The sequence below is a fragment of the Alosa sapidissima genome, chromosome 4 (genome assembly GCF_018492685.1).
Source record: "Alosa sapidissima isolate fAloSap1 chromosome 4, fAloSap1.pri, whole genome shotgun sequence".
In the NCBI taxonomy this organism is placed as follows: Eukaryota; Metazoa; Chordata; class Actinopteri; order Clupeiformes; family Clupeidae; genus Alosa; species Alosa sapidissima.
Genome location: NC_055960.1, coordinates 17833063 through 17852441, shown reverse-complemented (window position 1 = coordinate 17852441; position 19379 = coordinate 17833063). Strand labels below are relative to the sequence as shown.

The 19379-nt window shown below is 40.5% G+C and overlaps 2 protein-coding genes across 3 annotated transcripts; one reads left to right on the top strand and one right to left on the bottom strand.

The window, feature by feature from the left end:
* On the top strand, positions 1-10403 carry pth4 (parathyroid hormone 4). 2 transcript variants are annotated; one of them, XM_042088514.1, is made up of 5 exons: positions 1-61; positions 7478-7521; positions 8158-8377; positions 8645-8727; positions 9646-10403. In XM_042088514.1, exons 3-5 carry the CDS (start codon positions 8261-8263, stop codon positions 9932-9934), a joined length of 489 nt encoding a protein of 162 aa, XP_041944448.1. In that variant the 5' UTR covers positions 1-61; positions 7478-7521; positions 8158-8260; the 3' UTR covers positions 9935-10403. The 2 variants fall into 2 exon arrangements, with proteins under 2 accessions (XP_041944448.1, XP_041944449.1); XM_042088515.1 differs by lacking the exons at positions 1-61; positions 7478-7521 and having other exon boundaries at positions 7942-8377.
* Positions 10404-10505: 102 nt separating this feature from the next.
* On the bottom strand, positions 10506-19031 carry apobec2a (apolipoprotein B mRNA editing enzyme, catalytic polypeptide-like 2a). Its single transcript, XM_042088503.1, has 4 exons — positions 19013-19031; positions 15673-16016; positions 12366-12893; positions 10506-11270 (listed from the first exon to the last, which is right to left on the bottom strand). Exons 2-3 carry the CDS (start codon positions 15939-15941, stop codon positions 12368-12370), a joined length of 795 nt encoding a protein of 264 aa, XP_041944437.1. The 5' UTR covers positions 15942-16016; positions 19013-19031; the 3' UTR covers positions 10506-11270; positions 12366-12367.
* Between the last annotated feature and the right edge of the window lie 348 nt (positions 19032-19379).

The following is a 19379-nucleotide window of genomic DNA, read 5'->3' as shown; positions in this document are numbered from 1 at the left end:
AAGTGCCCTCCGCTGGCTGGTGTTCACATCATCGCAGTTTTACCGTAAACAGCAATCAGAGGTGTCTAATTTTATTCCATAAATATATTGTTTTTATAGACGTAAGTTGCACGCGCTACGAAGAGCTTCCATTTACTGCACCATGTAGGCTACTGTAGTGCGGTTTGTCTGTCAACATAAAAAAAACTCCGGATACCTATTTTCGCACAACTTGGTGGAAAAGTGTAGCACAGGTTAAAGAAAACCTATTCATGTTTGGACTCAAAAGGAACTTCAAAGTATTTCCCATATAGTAGCCTTTTAGCTCACAACGACAGTGAAAGTGGAACTTGGAAAGTGGAAGTCTCTCCACCGAGTGTTACATTAGATGCACAATCAATCGCGAGTCGATGCACGTAAAAAGTATCAACTGGTAGGTTAGTAACAAAGGTAGCCTAATTTTGCAAAATGTGATGACGGCACACAAACTTGGGCAAAAACGTTTAGTAGCCTATACACTTGTGGTGATAGCCTACAGTTAATGTGAATCGCTGACTATAACCAATGTAGAAGATTTGCACCAAATAGGCCTAAAGGCTGTGGTTGTGTTTCTACAACATGTTGGCACAAATCGTAATTTCTGTCAACTACAGACAATTTATGTCATCATATGGCCAACTATAAAGATGTAATCTGCCTGTTCTCAGGGATGGGTAGTATTTCTGAAACATGTAATATGTGTTTCAAATGCAAAATAGTATTTTGTCATTTGTATTTTATTGGGTTGAAGGAAATGGCTCTGTATTTTGTATCAAAATACTTTATTGGTGTGTATTTTTGTATTTTAAAAAATACTGCAAAATACTAAATGTGAAAAACACAAAAAAAGTAGATACTACACACAGGTGTAATGAATAATTGGTAATTAGGCAACAATGGTTTATGTTTATCGCAATCAGCTAATGTGAGAACAGCTGTGTTCAACAACACTTACAGCTTTTCAGTGACGGCTATTGCTGAAGCATCAGCCCTGGTCTGAAGCACTGGTGTGAAGTGGTACGCAAGTAAAGATGAGCAAGTTGACCTGTGCAAGTTCACATAAGGACACTGACAAAGGCAACCATGTCCCATTGTCTCCATGCCAATCTTTTAACAGAAAAATGTCAGATATCTCAACCACAATGACATGCCATCACTGCACCTATTGCATTCTACTGTTGTTAGCCTTAAGCCTAGCTCAGTCATTATGTTGTACTACATCACCCTCCATTAGAAGTGCAATGAGCACATTTGCAATGAGCATAATAAACTGCATTTAGAATTCCAAATCCATATTTCCAGATATTTTGGTAAAAGTAAGGTAAAAGTAATACAATAGCAGAGTAATGCCTTACAATTCAGAGACAGTAATATTATAATGTAATGAATTACTTTGAAGTAATAAGTAATACATAATATATTACGATTTTGAAGTAACTTGCCCAACACTGATTAAACCACATGTCACTGCTTGACTAAATGAAAAATATAGGCTACTGAACATGCATGGAGATCGTCATAGTTGACAGATATTACGATACTGATTGTATAATAACCTATAGGTCCAAATCTAAATGTTTGGGTTCAGTTTATGAAGTGTTGCTACAGCATGATACTGTGTGTTTGTTATTTATGGGGGGGAATCAGGGGGGGATTTTGGTATCGGTGGGCTTTGGTGTGTGTGTGTGTGTGTGTGTGGGGGGGGGGGGGGGGGGGGGGTCAATTGTGCAAAACTATTGCATCGCTTCGTCATTACAAATTCGCATCGTCATTACAAATGCACGTCTTCGTATTTCTCGCGTGTAATACAAGTAGGCCCTAGCCTATTTCCTGAAAACGTTGTGCAGCGATTTCGGTTTGAATCAAGCTCTGGATGTCTAGCAAATAATGGAGGAGAGTACAAATGAGATTTGTTACCGTACTTGGATCTATCGTCTGTTTTAATCAGTATCGTTGTTTGTCACAATTAAAAATACCCTCAAGGGCCGGATTACATTATTATTTTGACATAGGTCGCGGGCCGGATTTGGCCCGCGGGTCGGGAGTTTGAGACCCCCTGATCTAGGGCATTAACAGGTCGAATCCTAACATGTCCTGTTAATGTTTCCGCAGATGAACACTTCCTGAAACCATTCTCCAGACACTGAATTTTGTGTACTGTAGTTAATGACCCATCTTCAGCCTTGCCTCCTACCTCACCCTCTTTCCCTAACTCGTGGATGTATGAGTTTCCCTTTATCCTCACAGGCCTATCATGTGATCTAGGCTTACTGATGCGTCATCAGGGCTTCTACATACCTGACGCACCCGACCGGTAGCGCGACAACGTGACGTCAAAATGACGTAAATCTTGCTGGCGCGCCAGGTTTGAAGCCAGGTAGCGCGAGGTAGCGCACCACTCATTTTTTTTTCAGACGAGTGCGACAAGGCGGAAACAGGAAGATGGACTAGTTCGAGGGCAAGCGAGAGTTGCAGTGTTTTGTTACAGTCGTGAATTTTTAATAGTTTTCTGGATAAGTTAACAAAGTTACCAGCGAGAGTTGCAACACATGGAATTTAGAGGAAAGAATGGAAACGATTTATTTTTAAACACAGGATATCTATTAAGGCCTGAACAAACTCTCTTTCAACTTCAGGCAATTACACAAACTCAGCCAGCTGCTAGCTAGCTAGCCAGCTAACTAAACTGTTTAAATTATTAAAATTTCCCTCGGGTTGACTAAAGTATCTTATTTATATATCCATAGTTCGAATTACAGGGGATACTGGGGGGGACTATACCCCCCAATGAAGACCCAGTACCCCCCAAAGCATAGACTGTATATATAGAACTATATATACAGTCTATGCCCCAAAGAGACAGAAATGTCAGTTTTGGGGGGGTCAGATAATGTTTCTGATATTGTGAAAAAATTGTGTCATTAGTTACAATACAAGTAAACTCCTGTTTTCACTGCAATTTCAGAAACCCCTATTGTGGACCGTACCATTTTTAACCACCGTGGCGCTAGAAGTAAAGTAGAGTAGAAGACTCTTTTCTTCAGTGGTTCCATGTTGGTGGAATGAACTGCCCAGTGCTCTCCGTTCCTGTGGTAGTTTTGGGTCGTTTAAGAGGGGTCTAAAGACATTCCTATTCAACATATACTTAGTTGTTTAAGCGCTTATGTGTTATGGTTTATATAATGTTGTTTTATTTTAATTGGGCTGTTAATTAATTTGACATTATTGTTTATTATTGATATTCTCCTTAATGTAGTCTTAGCATGTCATTGTTTTTATATTATTGATTGAATTGACATTGTTGTTTTATTATTGCCTTTCCCCTTTTTTTCATTGCTTTTTATTAGGCTATTGCTTGAATTGATATTATTGTGTACTACAACTATTCTCCTTACTATATTTGACCTACATTTTAATCTGTTCCCTGTTCAATTTTAAATATTATTATGTTGTTTTGTATTTATGTGTCGCTTTGGACAAAGGCGTCTGCTAAATCCATAACCATAACCATAACCATAACCAAGTAACTGAGCAAGTGTCAACATTGAATGACAAAACGCTAGGTAAATTCCTCCAGTAGGCTAAATTCGGTTTGCTGCTGACGTGCATGGGTAAATGTAAGTTGCTAACTGACGTCTAGCTTGTTGAAAATGTGTTATTTTACAACCTTCATTTATAAACGTGTTTGTTCTTTCATAGCTCATGTCACCTCTTCATACATTGAATTACTGGCTACTTACCTGCTACTTACTTACCCACTGAGGCTAGTAAAGTGGACCTTGGTTAGTTACCAAGGTTAATTAGCAAGGTAATTCTCTATTTAAATAAACCGTTTTTATATTACCGGTAGGCCTATGCACAAGAGGGTCTGATGTAGCTGAGCCTACATAATATCAGTGAAACCTGTGGAAACATAAAAAGACCCAAGTAGCCTAGGCTAAATATGTGCTAGTATTTGAATTTGTTTTTAATTGGTTGGTATTGTTTTTACAATCTATTATTTCCTATTTTTAGTTTGATAAATGTAGTTTCATCTGAGAACCCTGATACTATCTTAATGAAACTATTTTCTATCTACAAACAATTACATTAAAAGTGTAAGTGCAGTTAGGTTTTATACACTGTTCATGTGTTAAGGAAAGGGGTACCCAACAGACAGGAGAGGCACAGGATAAAAGCCGTGAGCAGGCCGCAGGGAGACGAGACGATGAGGGCAGAGGGCAGAGTTGATCTCTTTTGGATATACAGTATAAAAACTATGAGATATTCTGTAGCCTACTGATTATCAGTTTGTCGCATGTTTAGACCTTGTATGTGTGTTGCACATGTTGCACTTGGCGATCACGGTGGGGATTGATATGGTAGTGGACCATGATGGTCAGAAGAAGTGAAGGAGCAGTACCCCCCAATTATGGTGGGGTAATTCGCACTCTGTAGATATCCATCTATCTATCTATCTATCTATCTACCTGTGCACACACCTTGGAAACTAGATGATAATGATGGTAGTTGTGAATAGTAGCAACCAAAGTCTGAAGTACCATCACAGAGGCTAGGTAGCTACTAGTGTTTCTTACTGCAGCTTCTTCTGCTGTGTAACGTAGTTAGCGTTAGTCTTTACACAACAGCGACACCTCTGTTCAGGAGAATATTGCAACTAGTGTCGCGACCACCACGCGCGAGTATAAATGGTTACGGCGCTGTGATGTCACATTGTCGCGCTACTGGTTGGGTGCGTCGAGTATGTGGGACGTTTGGCCAGCTCCGAATATTTACCTTCATTTTCCCAACCATGGAGTTTACTTCTTATTAGACTTTGACAACTTTTGATGTCAAGCTACCTCGGATATGCAGTCTAACATTTGTACATTATGGACTAAAGATTCTTAGAGCAGTTGATGAACCATCTCTGATTATGGCATGGTTATGGTTATGGGATTTGGCAGACGCTTTTGTCCAAAGCGACCATTGTTATAAATTGGCATATCTCAAGCTCAGGTTGTTGATACCAACATCTTGCTCAACAGCCGAAGAAATTACACTCCTCTCATTGCTCCTGAAGCACTTGATTGTACGACGGAGTTTTAGTGCCACACGAAGGAAAAAATATTTTTGCCATGACAAGATTAAACTCGCCATGTCGACATTAAACTCGACATTTCGAGAATAAAGTTGAAATGTAATGTCGACTTTAATCTCAATGTTTCGACTTTAAAGTCGCCATGTCGACATTAAACTCGACATTTCGAGAATAAAGTTGAAATATCATGTTGACTTTAATCTCGACGTGTCGACATTAAACTCAACATTTTGAGAATAAAGTTTGGAGAGAGAACGACCGCTCGGGACGATTGAAAGGGAGGACGAATTAAACATTCCAGTTTTCTTCGACTGCAACAATGATTAGACATAGGCCTATATCATGTGAACAAAACATAAAACATTAACCTCCGTTGCTCAGCTAAGTACTTTCCTGTAGGTCCTTATCACGGAGTTACAGGCGATAAATGCGATGGTCAAAAGTAGCCTAAACGTCATTAGCGGTTTATTTATTTATTGTAGGCCTATTATTAAAGAGTGTTTTTCATCTAAAGGTTCAACTTCATGCTTATGCACTAGACTAGGCATTCTAGGCGCTCTCCCCAATCCTAGAATTTCACATTGCTTGTTTGTAATGGATGCAAAACAGCCTATTGCTGAATGTCTAGGGACGAATGAAGCTGTCCTCCTCCCGACCACCCCATGTACTAGTAGCCTACATGCGCACATATGCACACATAGTGCATAAATAAAGTATACATGCACACATATTCCCTCACGGGATCAGAATAGTATATATGCTTAGGCTACCTGTGTTTATAGCCTCCTATGTTTATTGCAGGTGAGACATGGAAAAGCAGTTTTAGATAAATTAGTTAACCTATGGAGAGTGACGGCCTGGTTCATGAAGGGCAGTTATTTATGACCGCCGCGCAGCGAAGCGGTCCAAATTTCCGTCAAGGATTCCCGGGACACTGAAAGACCGGGGTACACGAAACTTGGTGGGCATGTAACCCCACATGGATAGCATGGAACCATTGTTTTTCGTTTTGATCTGTAGCCCCCCTGCTGTACTGGACCCCCCGAAAGGAGGGTAGGGCAGACACAGTTTTCTGTGAATATCTTGAGAACCGTAGGGCCTAAGATGACCAATTTTTTCCGTATGTTTGCCTCCAGGGGTCATGTTAACCCATTCCATGTGCACACATGTGCATAAACAGATACACACGCACACACATACATTCACAGTAATCATACGTATGACACATACTCAAACAGTAGACATATGTATCCATGCATGCACATGCACAAACACACATACGCAGGCAAACACACAAGCACACACACACACACACACACACCCACACACATAAACATAAACGTGTACACGCACACATGCACACAATTCAAGAATTTCTCAGAATTATGAACAGGCAAGATGTGGGTGGGGGTTGTATAAAATTAATTTTACATGTGAAATCTATGAACTAATCATGTTTTGGTACTTGTTGTCTAGCAGATACCCGTGAGAATTGAGTGTGGATAATGCAATTTAGTGAGACAGTTAGAATCATATAGGCCTTTCAGCGTGATTTATTTTTGTGGAAAAAATGCGCTGGACTGGGCAGCGGTCATATTTTGTACCGCTCTGCGGTACATCTAGTTGAATGTGCAGTGGCCTTACCCACGTAAAACAGTGTGAAATAGCATTTTGTATAGAAACATTATATCATTGGATACATCTATTATTCTAGCTATATAGCCTAAACGGCATACTGCATGGTATTTTCAACCGCGAGATAAAGCACTTCACGATGACGGCAATGAGTAGTTAACAGACAAGACGCAATCTATCTGAATATCTGCAATCCATCTTAAATAACACCTATTTGATTTGAAGCCCATTATTCATGTAACATATTGTGTGTTAGTGTAGGCTAGCTTAAACTCTGTATGCTATGTTTAAACTGTATTGCGAGTTTAATGTCAGCATGTCGACTTTAAAGTCGACACATCGAGATTAAAGTAGATATTTCAACTTTATTCTCGAAATGTCGAGTTTAATGTCGACATGACGACTTTAAAGTCAACATGTCGAGTTTAATCTCGCCATGGCAAAAATATTTTTTTCTTCATGTGTGGCCCTAATACTCCGTCGTATGATTGTCTCGGATACAATTCTTTGATAAAAAAGAGAAATAATTCTTTGAATTTGAGAAAATAACCATATGGGATCAAAGTAACATATTTTATATGGCCTATATTTTAGGCAGGCCATTTAAGCAAGTTTAAGTTACATTTATAGCTAAATGGCTTTTTCTGAAAATGGCAGTTGCTAGCCAAAAGCTTTTGGGGAGGCAAGAATTTTCAGTACTTTGGATTGGTCTAACTCTCTCTCTCTTTCTCTTTCCTCTACCAGGCATTTCTCTCAAGGAGAAACCAACACAATCACGGGTCGTCAAGGTGATGGTTTCTGTTCTATGGCTATGCATTCATGTGGTGTGATTGTGTTATACGACAGATGTGACAGCACACAGGGTCAGGTCTCTATCAATTCCATGATAAAGGAATTTTAACAAGCATGAAACATAAGAGGATTTTAAAGCTCAATTATGTTTTGACCGCTGATTGGCCAACCAGTGGAAAAGTTGTAATGCTTTCACTGTTGGCTAATCAAGTGAATTGAGCATAAAATGACTGCAAAGCTTCTTTCTTTGACTGCTTCTCCAAATTGTTACGAAATACTTTGTGTGTATGCGTCATTTCTCATAAATATAAACAGCCTATGTCGGTAAATAAATTAATGAGTCAGTACATGGTGACACATAAAGTTAAAGTAAAGAGAGAATGATAGCCACAAAAATGTAAACCAATAAACCTGAAAATGCCTTTGAAGTCATTATATTGTCACACATTTACATTTCAATGAGAGGATATAGAAAACACACTGGAATGCAAAAGACAGCACTATCAACCAGATTAACCAATAATATGATTATAGCAGTGACTCATTTTGCTTTCATTGACAATCAGAAAATAATACCAAAAGCCAGGTACAGAAGCATCTGAAATTAGTTTTCGGTTCACCTTTTGAAATAGGAGATGAATGGATTTCTACCTGTTTTCTGTGGGAGTGTCTGAGGATGTAAGAATGACGCACTCTTTCAAGCACTGGTAGAATGTTGGGTAGCGGACTCTGTGTATGGATTATTCTGCTCTGCATATAAAAGCCATGGGTCCGCACACATGGCCAGACGAGTTTCTTAGAGGATCAGCGGATATCTACGCAACCTGTACGCTTGTCATCAGCCAGGAACAGGTTTGTGCCTTTGATTTAAATTTGCAAAAAGCCTTTGATTTTAAGTATTGTTGCTAATTTGTGAAAATAAAATCTTGGTGTAGGATATTGTGACAGTTAAGAATGGAAGAAGTAATGAGACTGATTCTATTAGGAAAAAGGAGCACTGTGAAGTTTTACTCTAAAAACTGTATTTATGTTGCTATGATATTAGTAAGGGTAATATTCTGTATCTCAGAAGAATATAATACATATGTAAAAGTATAACTGCGTTTTTTGTGTGTCCAGACAATGCTTGCATCCCAGTCACAATTTGTGGCTATTCTGGTCCTTGTGGTTTTAACAGCTGTTAATGGCCAGGATGACCGACGGTGAGTGCATGACAAACATATCGTATAACTTTGTATATATCTATACTGAACAAAAATAAACGCTTAATTTTCACTCCCATTTTCTATGAGTTGAAGTGAACCAAAATGTTTCCTATGCTCACAAAGGAAGTATTGTTCACAAACTTGGTAAAATTTGTGAGCACTTCACTTTTTACTTTCAGTTCTCTGGCCATTCCTGCAGTTAGCATGCCCATTGCAATAAACCTGTGTAATAACCATGCTTTTTCAATCAGTGTCTTTTGATATGTCACAGCTGTCAGGTGGTTTGATTATATCCAAATTTGTTCACAGATTTGTGTGTTACGTTTATATATTTTTGTTCAGTATAATTCAATTCATTCAAAAATAGCGTTCATGTGTTGATACAATTATACTGTATTTCACTCACATGTTCCAGTGTCTTGTTTAGGATTGCTAATATAAATCTTCCCAAGTATGTACAATATATGCTGTGTTTGCATTTGGTTAACTAAGTTAAACCTAGTTTTGGAGAATGTCATCTAAACACCATCATTGGGGTAATCAATCACAAGTACATTTTTTTATTTTAGATACTTTATAAAATATTTACAATAAACCAAACATTTTTATTGAGAGGTTAGCCACAAAACCTAATAAATATTCTTCCAAAGTACTAAGGAAGTTGATGGATAGGCTATTTTATTAGTTGCTTGTGGTGAAAATGGGAATGTTAAGTGAGGGTCAGTTTTCACCTTGGCAGACTCTTAATAGACAGATCAAAAAATCAGTATTTGACCATTTGACATTAAGTTTCATGGCATTAGCCACATAACAATGTTGTGTGACTCAACAAATTAGAAATATTACATTCCCCCAGGCACTCCTGGCCAGGCGGCATATAACAAATTGGATGTGTTATTCACTCTCTTTCTCTAGGAGGTCAGTGACAGAGCATCAGCTGTTGCATGACCGTGGTCGCACCATTCAGAGTCTGAAGAGGCTCATTTGGCTCTCAAGCGCTATCGAAGGGCTCCACACAGCTCAATCTCGTGATGTTGTTGACAACGACAACAACGACTTTTCCAGGTGCTGCTCTAACAGTCCACACCAGCTCATTGCTCAGGCTAGCAGGGACAGCAATGGACACAAGGGGGCGATGGAGTCAACGTTCAGTGACATCTTCAGACCCCACATTACGGCAGTACTGCCAGGTCCAGAAAAATAGCTTTTACTTATATATATGTTCATGGTTTCTAAACTTTGTGCCAATGCAATCAGTGTGCTCCCGAATGGCCTCTTGTTTCACTGCACAGGAGATGTGTAGACAGAACTTAGCTAGTGTGCATTCCCATTTGTGTGTGTCTTCTGCAGACCTCATTGTTCAGTCTATTCATATGTCACCAGCGCTGCTACTGTTGTAAATAGCAAACAGATGATATTGTGGACTAGTCGAGGGGACGTCTGAAAGAATATCACAGAAATTCTGGATTGTTTCCGACTCAGGATCATTGTGGAAAGGGAAAGTGTGTTCTAGAAACCCCAGATATATAGGAAATGTGCAGGTCCCAATGTAGTTTGCTCTGCAGCTTCCTATGTAGTTATGCAGAAAAAGTGGCATGGCTGAAAGGTGAAGACTGAATACTGAAGGGTTGTCAGATGAGACCAGTATGCAGTTTAATAAAAGTTTTTGTTTATATTTGTGACTGTTATTTATGGAGGTAAACCTGTCTGTTCTCTGTGGAAAGCAAACTTCTCATAAAACAAGTTGTGCATTAAGATACTGTACAATTCCAGAATTGAGTGTTAAAAGTTTTTAATTCTTAAAAAATTGTGAGTTGGATCATACATGATTCTAGGTACGTTTAAAAAACATAACAAAATAAAAAAAATCATCTGACTTCAATAAATCATCAATCAAAACAATTTCTCTTCTCAATGGTGAAAGGTGGTTGATAATATTCCTTTGATTAGCATATGATCATAAAGTCATTTTATCTCTAAAATAATATTGTATTTTCTCATCCCTAAAATAATAGTGCAGATATTGCACATTACGAATGATTTCAGTCCAGTATATTCAATAGAATGATTTCTCGTATTATTATTTCAAAGTATAGTGACTGATGGGCATACACAATAGACTCTGTAAAAGGCCCGAGATAGCAAGTTCATGCTGCAGAATAACTGAACAGTTATCATTATCAATGTGATGTATGAACTCTGGCATGTACATTATTGTTAAGATTTCATAAAAAATATCTTGTGCAAGTTCCACTGAGATTCAGTAGTCCTCCTCAACATGTCAGTTCAAAACAAATATTGTCAGTTTAATATCACAAATTGGTGCACAGCAAACAGATCCACTCACTCACACACTCTTGGAAACATACAAACACACACACACACACACATACACACACACACACACACACACACACACACACACACACACACACACACACACACACACACACACTAAGATGTGCATTACAGCTCTGCAGTTGTTGTAAGGGAATTGACAGGTGTTTTCTCATGATCCTTTCCAACTGATCTCCAGGGTCCTGACAAAGAACAAGAGAGAAATTGATGAAATGCAAAGCAAATACATTATAAACAAATGTCAAGTCCAAATGTCCTTAAGAGTATCAACTAATACAAAATACAAAATGAATATATATTTTATCTTGTGTTAGTATTTGACACTACAGTGGAGGTTTAAACAACCATTGGATGTGCCGAGCCATCATGCGTATTAGGTATTCTGACACACTAAAATAGGACCAATGTTGGTGCTGTCAGGCAAATAGACACCACTTACACTTCCCCCAGCCCTTTTTAGGCCTTTTCCTTAAAAAGCTCCTCTGTTACTGGGCAGTTGATTACTTGAAATTCACCACAGCAACAACAACAAAGGCCAAAACAACAACAGTTACCCCTTATTTACTCCAGCATTCGTAACCAATGCAATGTAACCACTTCCAAAAGGAAGGCAGTAAGAGTTTAGAGTATAAATAGCATAGAGTTATAACCTCCACTATCTGGTGTATGGAAACTTCATGGCTTGAAACTTCAGTTGATGTTTTTGCCAAAGAAGTGAGTTTGTGTAATATAATCCTGTTGCACCGCAAAGCAATCCTGACTTGTTTATACTGTATCTATACTTGAAGGCAACACACCTCTGCCAGTTCTCACTGCCCCAGACACTGCATATGGGGCATACTAGGACACACTACAACTGGGTTACCACACGTTGCCTTAAAAAACAGATGGCTCATGAACTGCCCGACCACAGTTTGACACTGCAGCATGTGTTATATTATATGTCAGCATTAGCTGTTACCCTTACAACTGGCTGACTCTTTCTGTTCTGGTGCCTAGTGTGGGCAGAAACACAGACAACAAAATTTTCACATCACTGTAGATCTGAAAATATACTGGTATATATCACCAAATGTACCTGGTGATTCCCATAGACTGACTATGCCGCTGTGTTCTGTGTAAGCACCCCCTTAGAACACAGTGCCCCCTCTTGGCAGTGGTGATAGGGCAACGGTGGGTGTCTGTGGGTGAGGGGATGGTGGTGATGGTGGGAGGGCGGCAGAGCCAAGAGCGGATTGTGGCGCGTCGCTCCCGGTCACACTCATTGTCACACTCACTGTCACTGCAGGATGTCGGCCAGCTTTTCCTGATAGTACTCGTAGTTCTCCTGGCAGTCCTCCCACAGCGTGAAGGTGTCACAGTCGTTGTCCACGAACGTGTCCCAGCTGTACGTGAAGTCCAGCGGCTTCATGATGCGCAGCTTGCAGCCTGCCGCCGTCAGCGCCTTCAGCCCCGCCTGGATCTCTGGCTCCTCCCACATAAAGAGGCGGGCGGAGAAGATGGTGAGGCGAACCGTGGGCCGCGCCTTTAGGATCTCCACCAGCTTGACGGCGCAGGCCGCGCACGGGCTAGACGACATGTACCAGGTGACGGTGTACTTTGTCTTGGGGTTGTAGTAGGGTAGCACCTGCTTGAAGAAGGCCTCCTCCACGTGGTCAGAGGCGTGCTCGTCCTCCAGGTAGCCTCGCATGAGCAGCCCGTCATTGCCAGGGTCCATCAGGTAGCAGAGGAAGGTCTTGTTGCGGCCCGAGGAGTACTCCACATTCTTAAACTGGAACTTGAAGAAGAAAGGGTCCATCCGGTCGCTGGAGAAAGGAGGGAAAAGTGTGAACATGTAATGCAGTACTATATAAGATTGGGGTTGACAGGGGTTGTCTATTTAAAGGGATATTCCACCATTTGGCGAATCACACTCATTTTCCACCTCCCCTCGAGTTAAACAATTTTTTCGAGTAAAACAAAATTACTTCCAGTAATTCGCAGCACCTGCAAATAGTCCCATAGGCTGTAACTTCCAGCATGAGAGTATAGTTCCATGTCAAATCAGACAAGTTTACAAAAAGAGACAAGTTTTAGGAAAATTACTGGAAGTCTTAGTCACTTTTAAGTGTAATGCTAGCAGGCGAGATGCTAATGGTCTAATCCTATTCAATGACCTATATGCTAGACTGGAGCTAAAAGTGGTATCGCCAGACTCACAGAACGGCTGGATGAACTGGAGAAAGGTAAAAAATCAATTGTTTAACTCGAGGGGAGGTGGAAAATGAGTGGAATATCCCTTTAATGCTTGTATGGCTGTCTGAGTTAGCAAAGACTGTTTTATTTTGTGATTTATTCACTTGACAAAAACTTTAGTCTCAAATGATGAGTGATGCTTCTAACCAGACTGATCTAACAGTCTACCCATGATCCATGTGAAGGTACAACTGTAATCAAAAGCTCTACAACAATTCAATGTAATCATACAGCCTTTGTTTTTTGTCTTAGACTAAGACTTATGTCTACCCACCCACATCCACCATGACTGTGCAGTCCCCAGGTTACTAGGTCAGTAACATATGTTAAAGCATTGCAGTCCGTCTGACTTTGGCCTAAGTGTTGTACATACCACTGTGACCTGATAGCACAAGAGCCTTTAACCCGTGGCTTGCTCTCTAAATAACTCTGGACTCTGAACTCAAAAAGCAGTTAAAATGTTTAACACAGCACATATACATTGTTCTGCGTCTGAACAGATGACATTTATTATTATTATTATTATTGAAGTATACAGCCTATATGTTTCATTGTTGACATTTTATTCAATAACCTTCGCCAAATGTCCTACATCAGGAAAGGGGAACTAGGTTAACAGGTGCAGCTCCTCACTCGTCACATTTAGCGTGACACGAACATGACGCCCATCCATCCTCCGGAACTGCAGCAACTCCCTTCGTGCCCCATATTGCCCCCCCCCTCCATCCCCAAGCGTCCAAGCAGCTTTAGTGCCCTTTTGGGCCACATCCAGTGCTGCCGTTAGGGCTTTTAGATATGGAACTGCTTCACATGCCGAGCAGATAGAGTAGCTCGCCAAGGCAAGCCGGTGCTAATTTTGGCCCTCTGCCCTGTGGGAGTTGAGTCCCATTTAACTCTGCACCAACCTGCTATTATCACTGCCGGCTTCATAACCCCGAATCCCTGGCCGCTGACGCAGGGCCGTTCGGGGCTACTATAGTGTCTGTCCCTATTAACACCACAGCTGTGTACCTTTAGGTATGCTGGATCCTCAGCCAGCTCCTCGTTTTCATAATACCTTTGACCCACTGTAATATAGAGACAAAAGCTCCTGTTGACAAGTCAAGAGGATGCCCGGAATAATGCATCTCTGAATACAGATTGATCCATGCAATCCCATTACTGCGTTACAGAAACGTTGTCCTGCTGGGGCGGATGTACATTCCATTGTGGAATAGAAGATATAGAACTTTGTTATTTTCTTTGGTCCAACCAAGTGCTTGAGAGGGTTCAACCCATAGCAGACCTGTCAAGGTCAGACAGACAGTCAGCAGACCTGTCAAAAATACTATATCTATAAATACTATATCTATCTGTATGCCTGCAAATTGTCAGACAGGAAAACATTTTAAGGTGTTGAGAGGTTTAATGGACCTCCCTGAAGTTTCTACTGACGGTTGGTGTTGGTGACACAGGAGACTTCAGAAACCTATAGAACTTTTAATAAGTTCAAAGAGCTCCTTGATAAAAAATTTCATCATTTGAGTTTTTGAATGAAAACATTTCCATTGCATGGATGGATACCGATGGATGCAACAGTTTGCTGCTGTGTGAGCTTGTAACTAATGGCACTGTGCCTCTCTCTGGTGCACCATCTTGTCTCCAGTGTCTCAGGAGTTCCCCTGTTTTTTTCAGTGTTGGCACAGGATTAGCATGAAATAGCTCTTGCCAGGACACAAAAATAAGTCAGACGTTACTCTCCAGTATGTATTTTTAGCATACAATTTGAAAGTCATATTATATGTTTTGGGTGAATTTAGTTAAAATGTGAATTGTGGTCTCTGATCATTTAAGTCAGATCAGATCGTAGTTTGGGAGTAGAGCTATGAGGGGTTCTTGTGTGTTGCTTGTATCTAACCCTAACAGATTTGACTTGACTTTCAACCACATGCATCAAACAAGTATAATAAAACACTTCATAACTTATACATTTAAAAAGATGGATAGCAGCTTTATAATTGCTTTAATGACCATTATATATCCAACAAAATGACCCATTATTGAATCAGCTACAGCACCATTGTCATTTTTATCTGACAAATCTCTAAGTGATAAATTGAACTGAAAAGTAACTGATAAATCACACAAAAGGCCTATGATAATGTATACCACAGGGCACAGAGCTTCCCAAACTAACTGTAGTTGCCTGCGAGAGATCTTAAAAATGCCAATAATAGGAAAATAATTGATTATGTATGTTTAGACAGCCGGTGCATTTACAGCACCTCCAATATACTCAACAAAAATATACAATCTCAACACAAACATAGGGCTTTGTATTTTACTATAGGAGCGTTGTGTGTCACTCACCCCGACGTTATTTCGAAGGGTGGCAGCTCAATGGGCTCCACTTTGGCTTCTCCATTCTCCGCGGCTTCCCCGTCAGCTACTACCCCGTTGGTCCCGTTGACGGCGGCCTCCCCATTCGCCACCACCTCCGCGGGCTTCTTCTCCTTGGCCTTGTCCTCCTTGGCCTTGTCCTCCTTGGCCTTCTCCTTTACCGCCACCTGCGCCTCCTTCTTCTTGTCCACCAACCTCTCCTTCCTCCTGACCACGGGCGCACTCTTCTTGTCTGCCATGACTAGCTTACGGCTGACGGGTGGACGGGGAATTTATATGTGTGTGTGTTTGTGTGTGTGTGTGTGTGTGTGTGTGTTAGCATGGGTATGCACGTGTGTGTGTGTGCATCTGTGAGATTGAGAAGGTTGGACTGAAGGAGCACTGCAGGAGAGGTTAGAGTGTGTGTGTGTGTGTGTGTGTGTGTGTGTGTGTGTGTGTGTGTGTGTGTCAGGAGGGTGTCAGTGGGCAGAAAGACAGCTGTTGCTTTGCACTATTAAAAGACCTCAGGGCTGAGGCAGGAGAGCTGTGAGATAGCTGATCCTCTGGACTGACCCCCTTGGAGTGGTTTGAGGGCCTATTCTGGCAGACCCACTTTTATCTTATTAGATTAAGCTCTAATGAAGCATCCATGATGTCTGGGCTCTGTAATGGACCTCAGTAAGTCCAATAATGATTTAAACAGAAGATGTATGTCTGGACAACATGATCCTCATGATCCAAATGTTTTTTCCTGTGTTTTTCTCTAAAATCAACAACAACAAAAAGTAATCAGTGGATCTTCTCCGATCAGGGTTCACACAGGTCATGGATTTCTGGAATATCATGGAATTTTGGAAAGTCTATTCCAGACATGGGAAGTCAGGGAATTCTATCATTTGGGGGGCAAAGTCATGGAATAGCAGGGACTTTTTGTTGTAGCAGTTTAAACTGCTTGCTTGAGTAGCCCAACTTTGTTTGTTAAATGCCCATTTATTCATCTCCCGCTCTAAAGTAGTAAAAGATTCTTGAACACTATGCGGCTGCTCTAAAATCATTAGTCGGTATATTGTGCCATTTATTATATAGTAAGTCATGGAAATTCAGTTTTTATATTTGTCAGGAAAAGTCAGGGGAAAGTATGTTTTGACTCTTATGCTAAATATTTTATTACTTTACATTTTAGTACCCTTTGATTGATGGGTTAAATCTTAGATGCCTTGTTGGAATATGTACAGGGCTAGAGAGTGCCTCAAACTCTCCACATTCTCAATACATACCCAACCCTGTGACTTTGTGTACAGATGTATGCTGTGTTGAAGTCTTGCCCTACACAATTTGATTCTGTAGTGGCACAAGCAAGAACATCTACCATGCTCCTCCACATTGCATCTGTGGAACACTAAATCAATGATCTGACTGCATAACTATCTGCACCTGTCTAACCATTCTTTTAAGTTTTTTTTTTGATGGGGTGTTTTTGTAAATAACCACAAAGTAGGGAAATAAAGCTAGATAATGGACACGCAGAGGTGCATGTGTTTTGGATAAGACTTGTCATATCAGACTTGTAACAACAACTCTTCTCCACATAGAGGCAGCATACGTTTAAGTTTGTGAGGAAAAACAATTAAACCGTGGGACTGGTGAAGATCATTGGATTGTGTGTGTGTGTGTGTGTGTGTGTGTGTGTGTGTGTGTGTGTGTGTGTTGTCTTTTCCGAATTTAAAGACTTTCAAACGTAGATGCACAACAGAATACAACACAGATACTGTGACATTTCATGCTGCATGAATTAAGCCACCTATCCTGTTGCTCATGTACATCTTTTTCTGGATCACCAAACTCACAGTTGTGTGTTTTAGGTATCTTAGGCCTGGAAATGCTTTATACATGAATCCTGAATATTATCCTGAATTCTCATTTTCAGAATTGATTTTGATGAGTGACCTTAGTCGTAAGGCGTCAGCTTGGTTTGTTTTGGTTTGGTAGAAAAATCTGTTGTCCAATGATGAAACTGATGAGCTGTTTAGTCAGACATTTGAAAACAGTCCTTCAGTGAAAATGCTATTGTTTCAGTAACAATGTGCACTGTTGCAACGACTTGAATAGGTGACACAGAGGAGTTGCAAAATGTTGTTTTGACAGGGTAATTTTCTACCTCCACAAGAGAAACCCTTTGTGTTACAGACACCACTGTCTGATTTTTATCTTTAACCAGACGTCAGGGCTATTATTTTTTTTGGGGGGGGGGGATATATATTCAGCTTGGGAAGAGGTCATTCTCTGTTTTTAAATTCTCTTACTTCTCTCTCTCTGCCTCTTGCCCACACACCCCCACCCCTGTGACAGCAAGGGGGAATTCCTTCGCTACAGATTTACTCCCGAGCCCTCATAAATGTGTAACAGGCTCGCCTGAGCCCACATTCGGGTCAATTACCCATGAAGGGTGCCTGTCGTCTGCCACTTGGCCTTGTTTTCATTAGCTGAGCATTTCCAACCTCCAGCCTTGCTCTCTGCCATTCCTCGCTGTTATTCATTAATTGAGATTAAACACAATATTTTCTTAATGATTTGTGAAAAGCGTGAAATCAGCAAGGAAGTTCAGGGATGGGTCTCTTTAGGCCTGTTGGGCCCTGTGGCTACATGTTTAGCCCTTTTCTTTAACATAATTAAAAACTTTCCATTTTAAATGATCAAAAGGTTTAGGAAGGATAACAGTAAACTAGGAGTCCGTAAACTAAGCATCTGTGACGCCATTAGGTCTTTTTTTTGAAGGACTAATGATTTTAATGACATGGCTAGTTTGGCCATGACAATGTCAATTGTGCAGTTGTTTTCAAAGACGGATTCTGAATCAGTCAACAGTTGTTTAAAAAAACATAACGTTGTCAGTCAATGGCTTTTGGCTATCCAGCACAAGACAAGTTGAGTAACAGCTGTTGATTATGTCTTTAGTTGTCGCGTCAGTATTGTTTAGACTATATAACAGTGAGTGGCAGCAAGCCAATGCCAAAGACAGTGTCTTTAGCAGGAATAAGCCAGGTCCTCAGGGTAGGAGAGAGTGAGAGAGAAAGCGTGTGTCAGGAACCTGTATGACAGCATTCCAAGTTTAATTTACCTTTCCATGACTGACTGAAAATGGTAGGATTACCACGCAATGCAAGAGGGCGGCCAGCCAGTAGAATTGTGAAATGTGGGGAAATTAGAGAACAGGTTTCGGTGTTGTCACACACTTGGTCATTGTCTGACCTGACAGTTCACCGCTGAGCCTGTGTGTGTGTGTGTGTGTGTGTGTGTGTGTGTGTGTGTGTGTGTGTGTGTGTGTGTGCATGTGTGTGTGTGTGTGTGTGTGTGTGTGTGTGTGTGTGTGTGTGTGTGTGTGTGTGTGTGTGAAAGAGGGATGGCTCTGGGATTACTCTGTCTCAGTTAACAAAAATGTGCCATTATATCACCATTTAGTATGGATTATTCATCCAGCCCAGTTCAGAGTTTTTAAATAAGGTCAAACTGGTAATTCAGTATATAAACAATTCATTATTAAGTAAGTAAGTAATTGGCCATAACTTTCATAAATAGCCCCTCTTATGTGGATAAGCATAAATGCATGTACATCATTGTACATCATCACCGGTCAATGGGGTCATAGAAATAATGAATTTGTAATTAAAATAACCACAAGAGGCCAGTAGTGAGCCAAA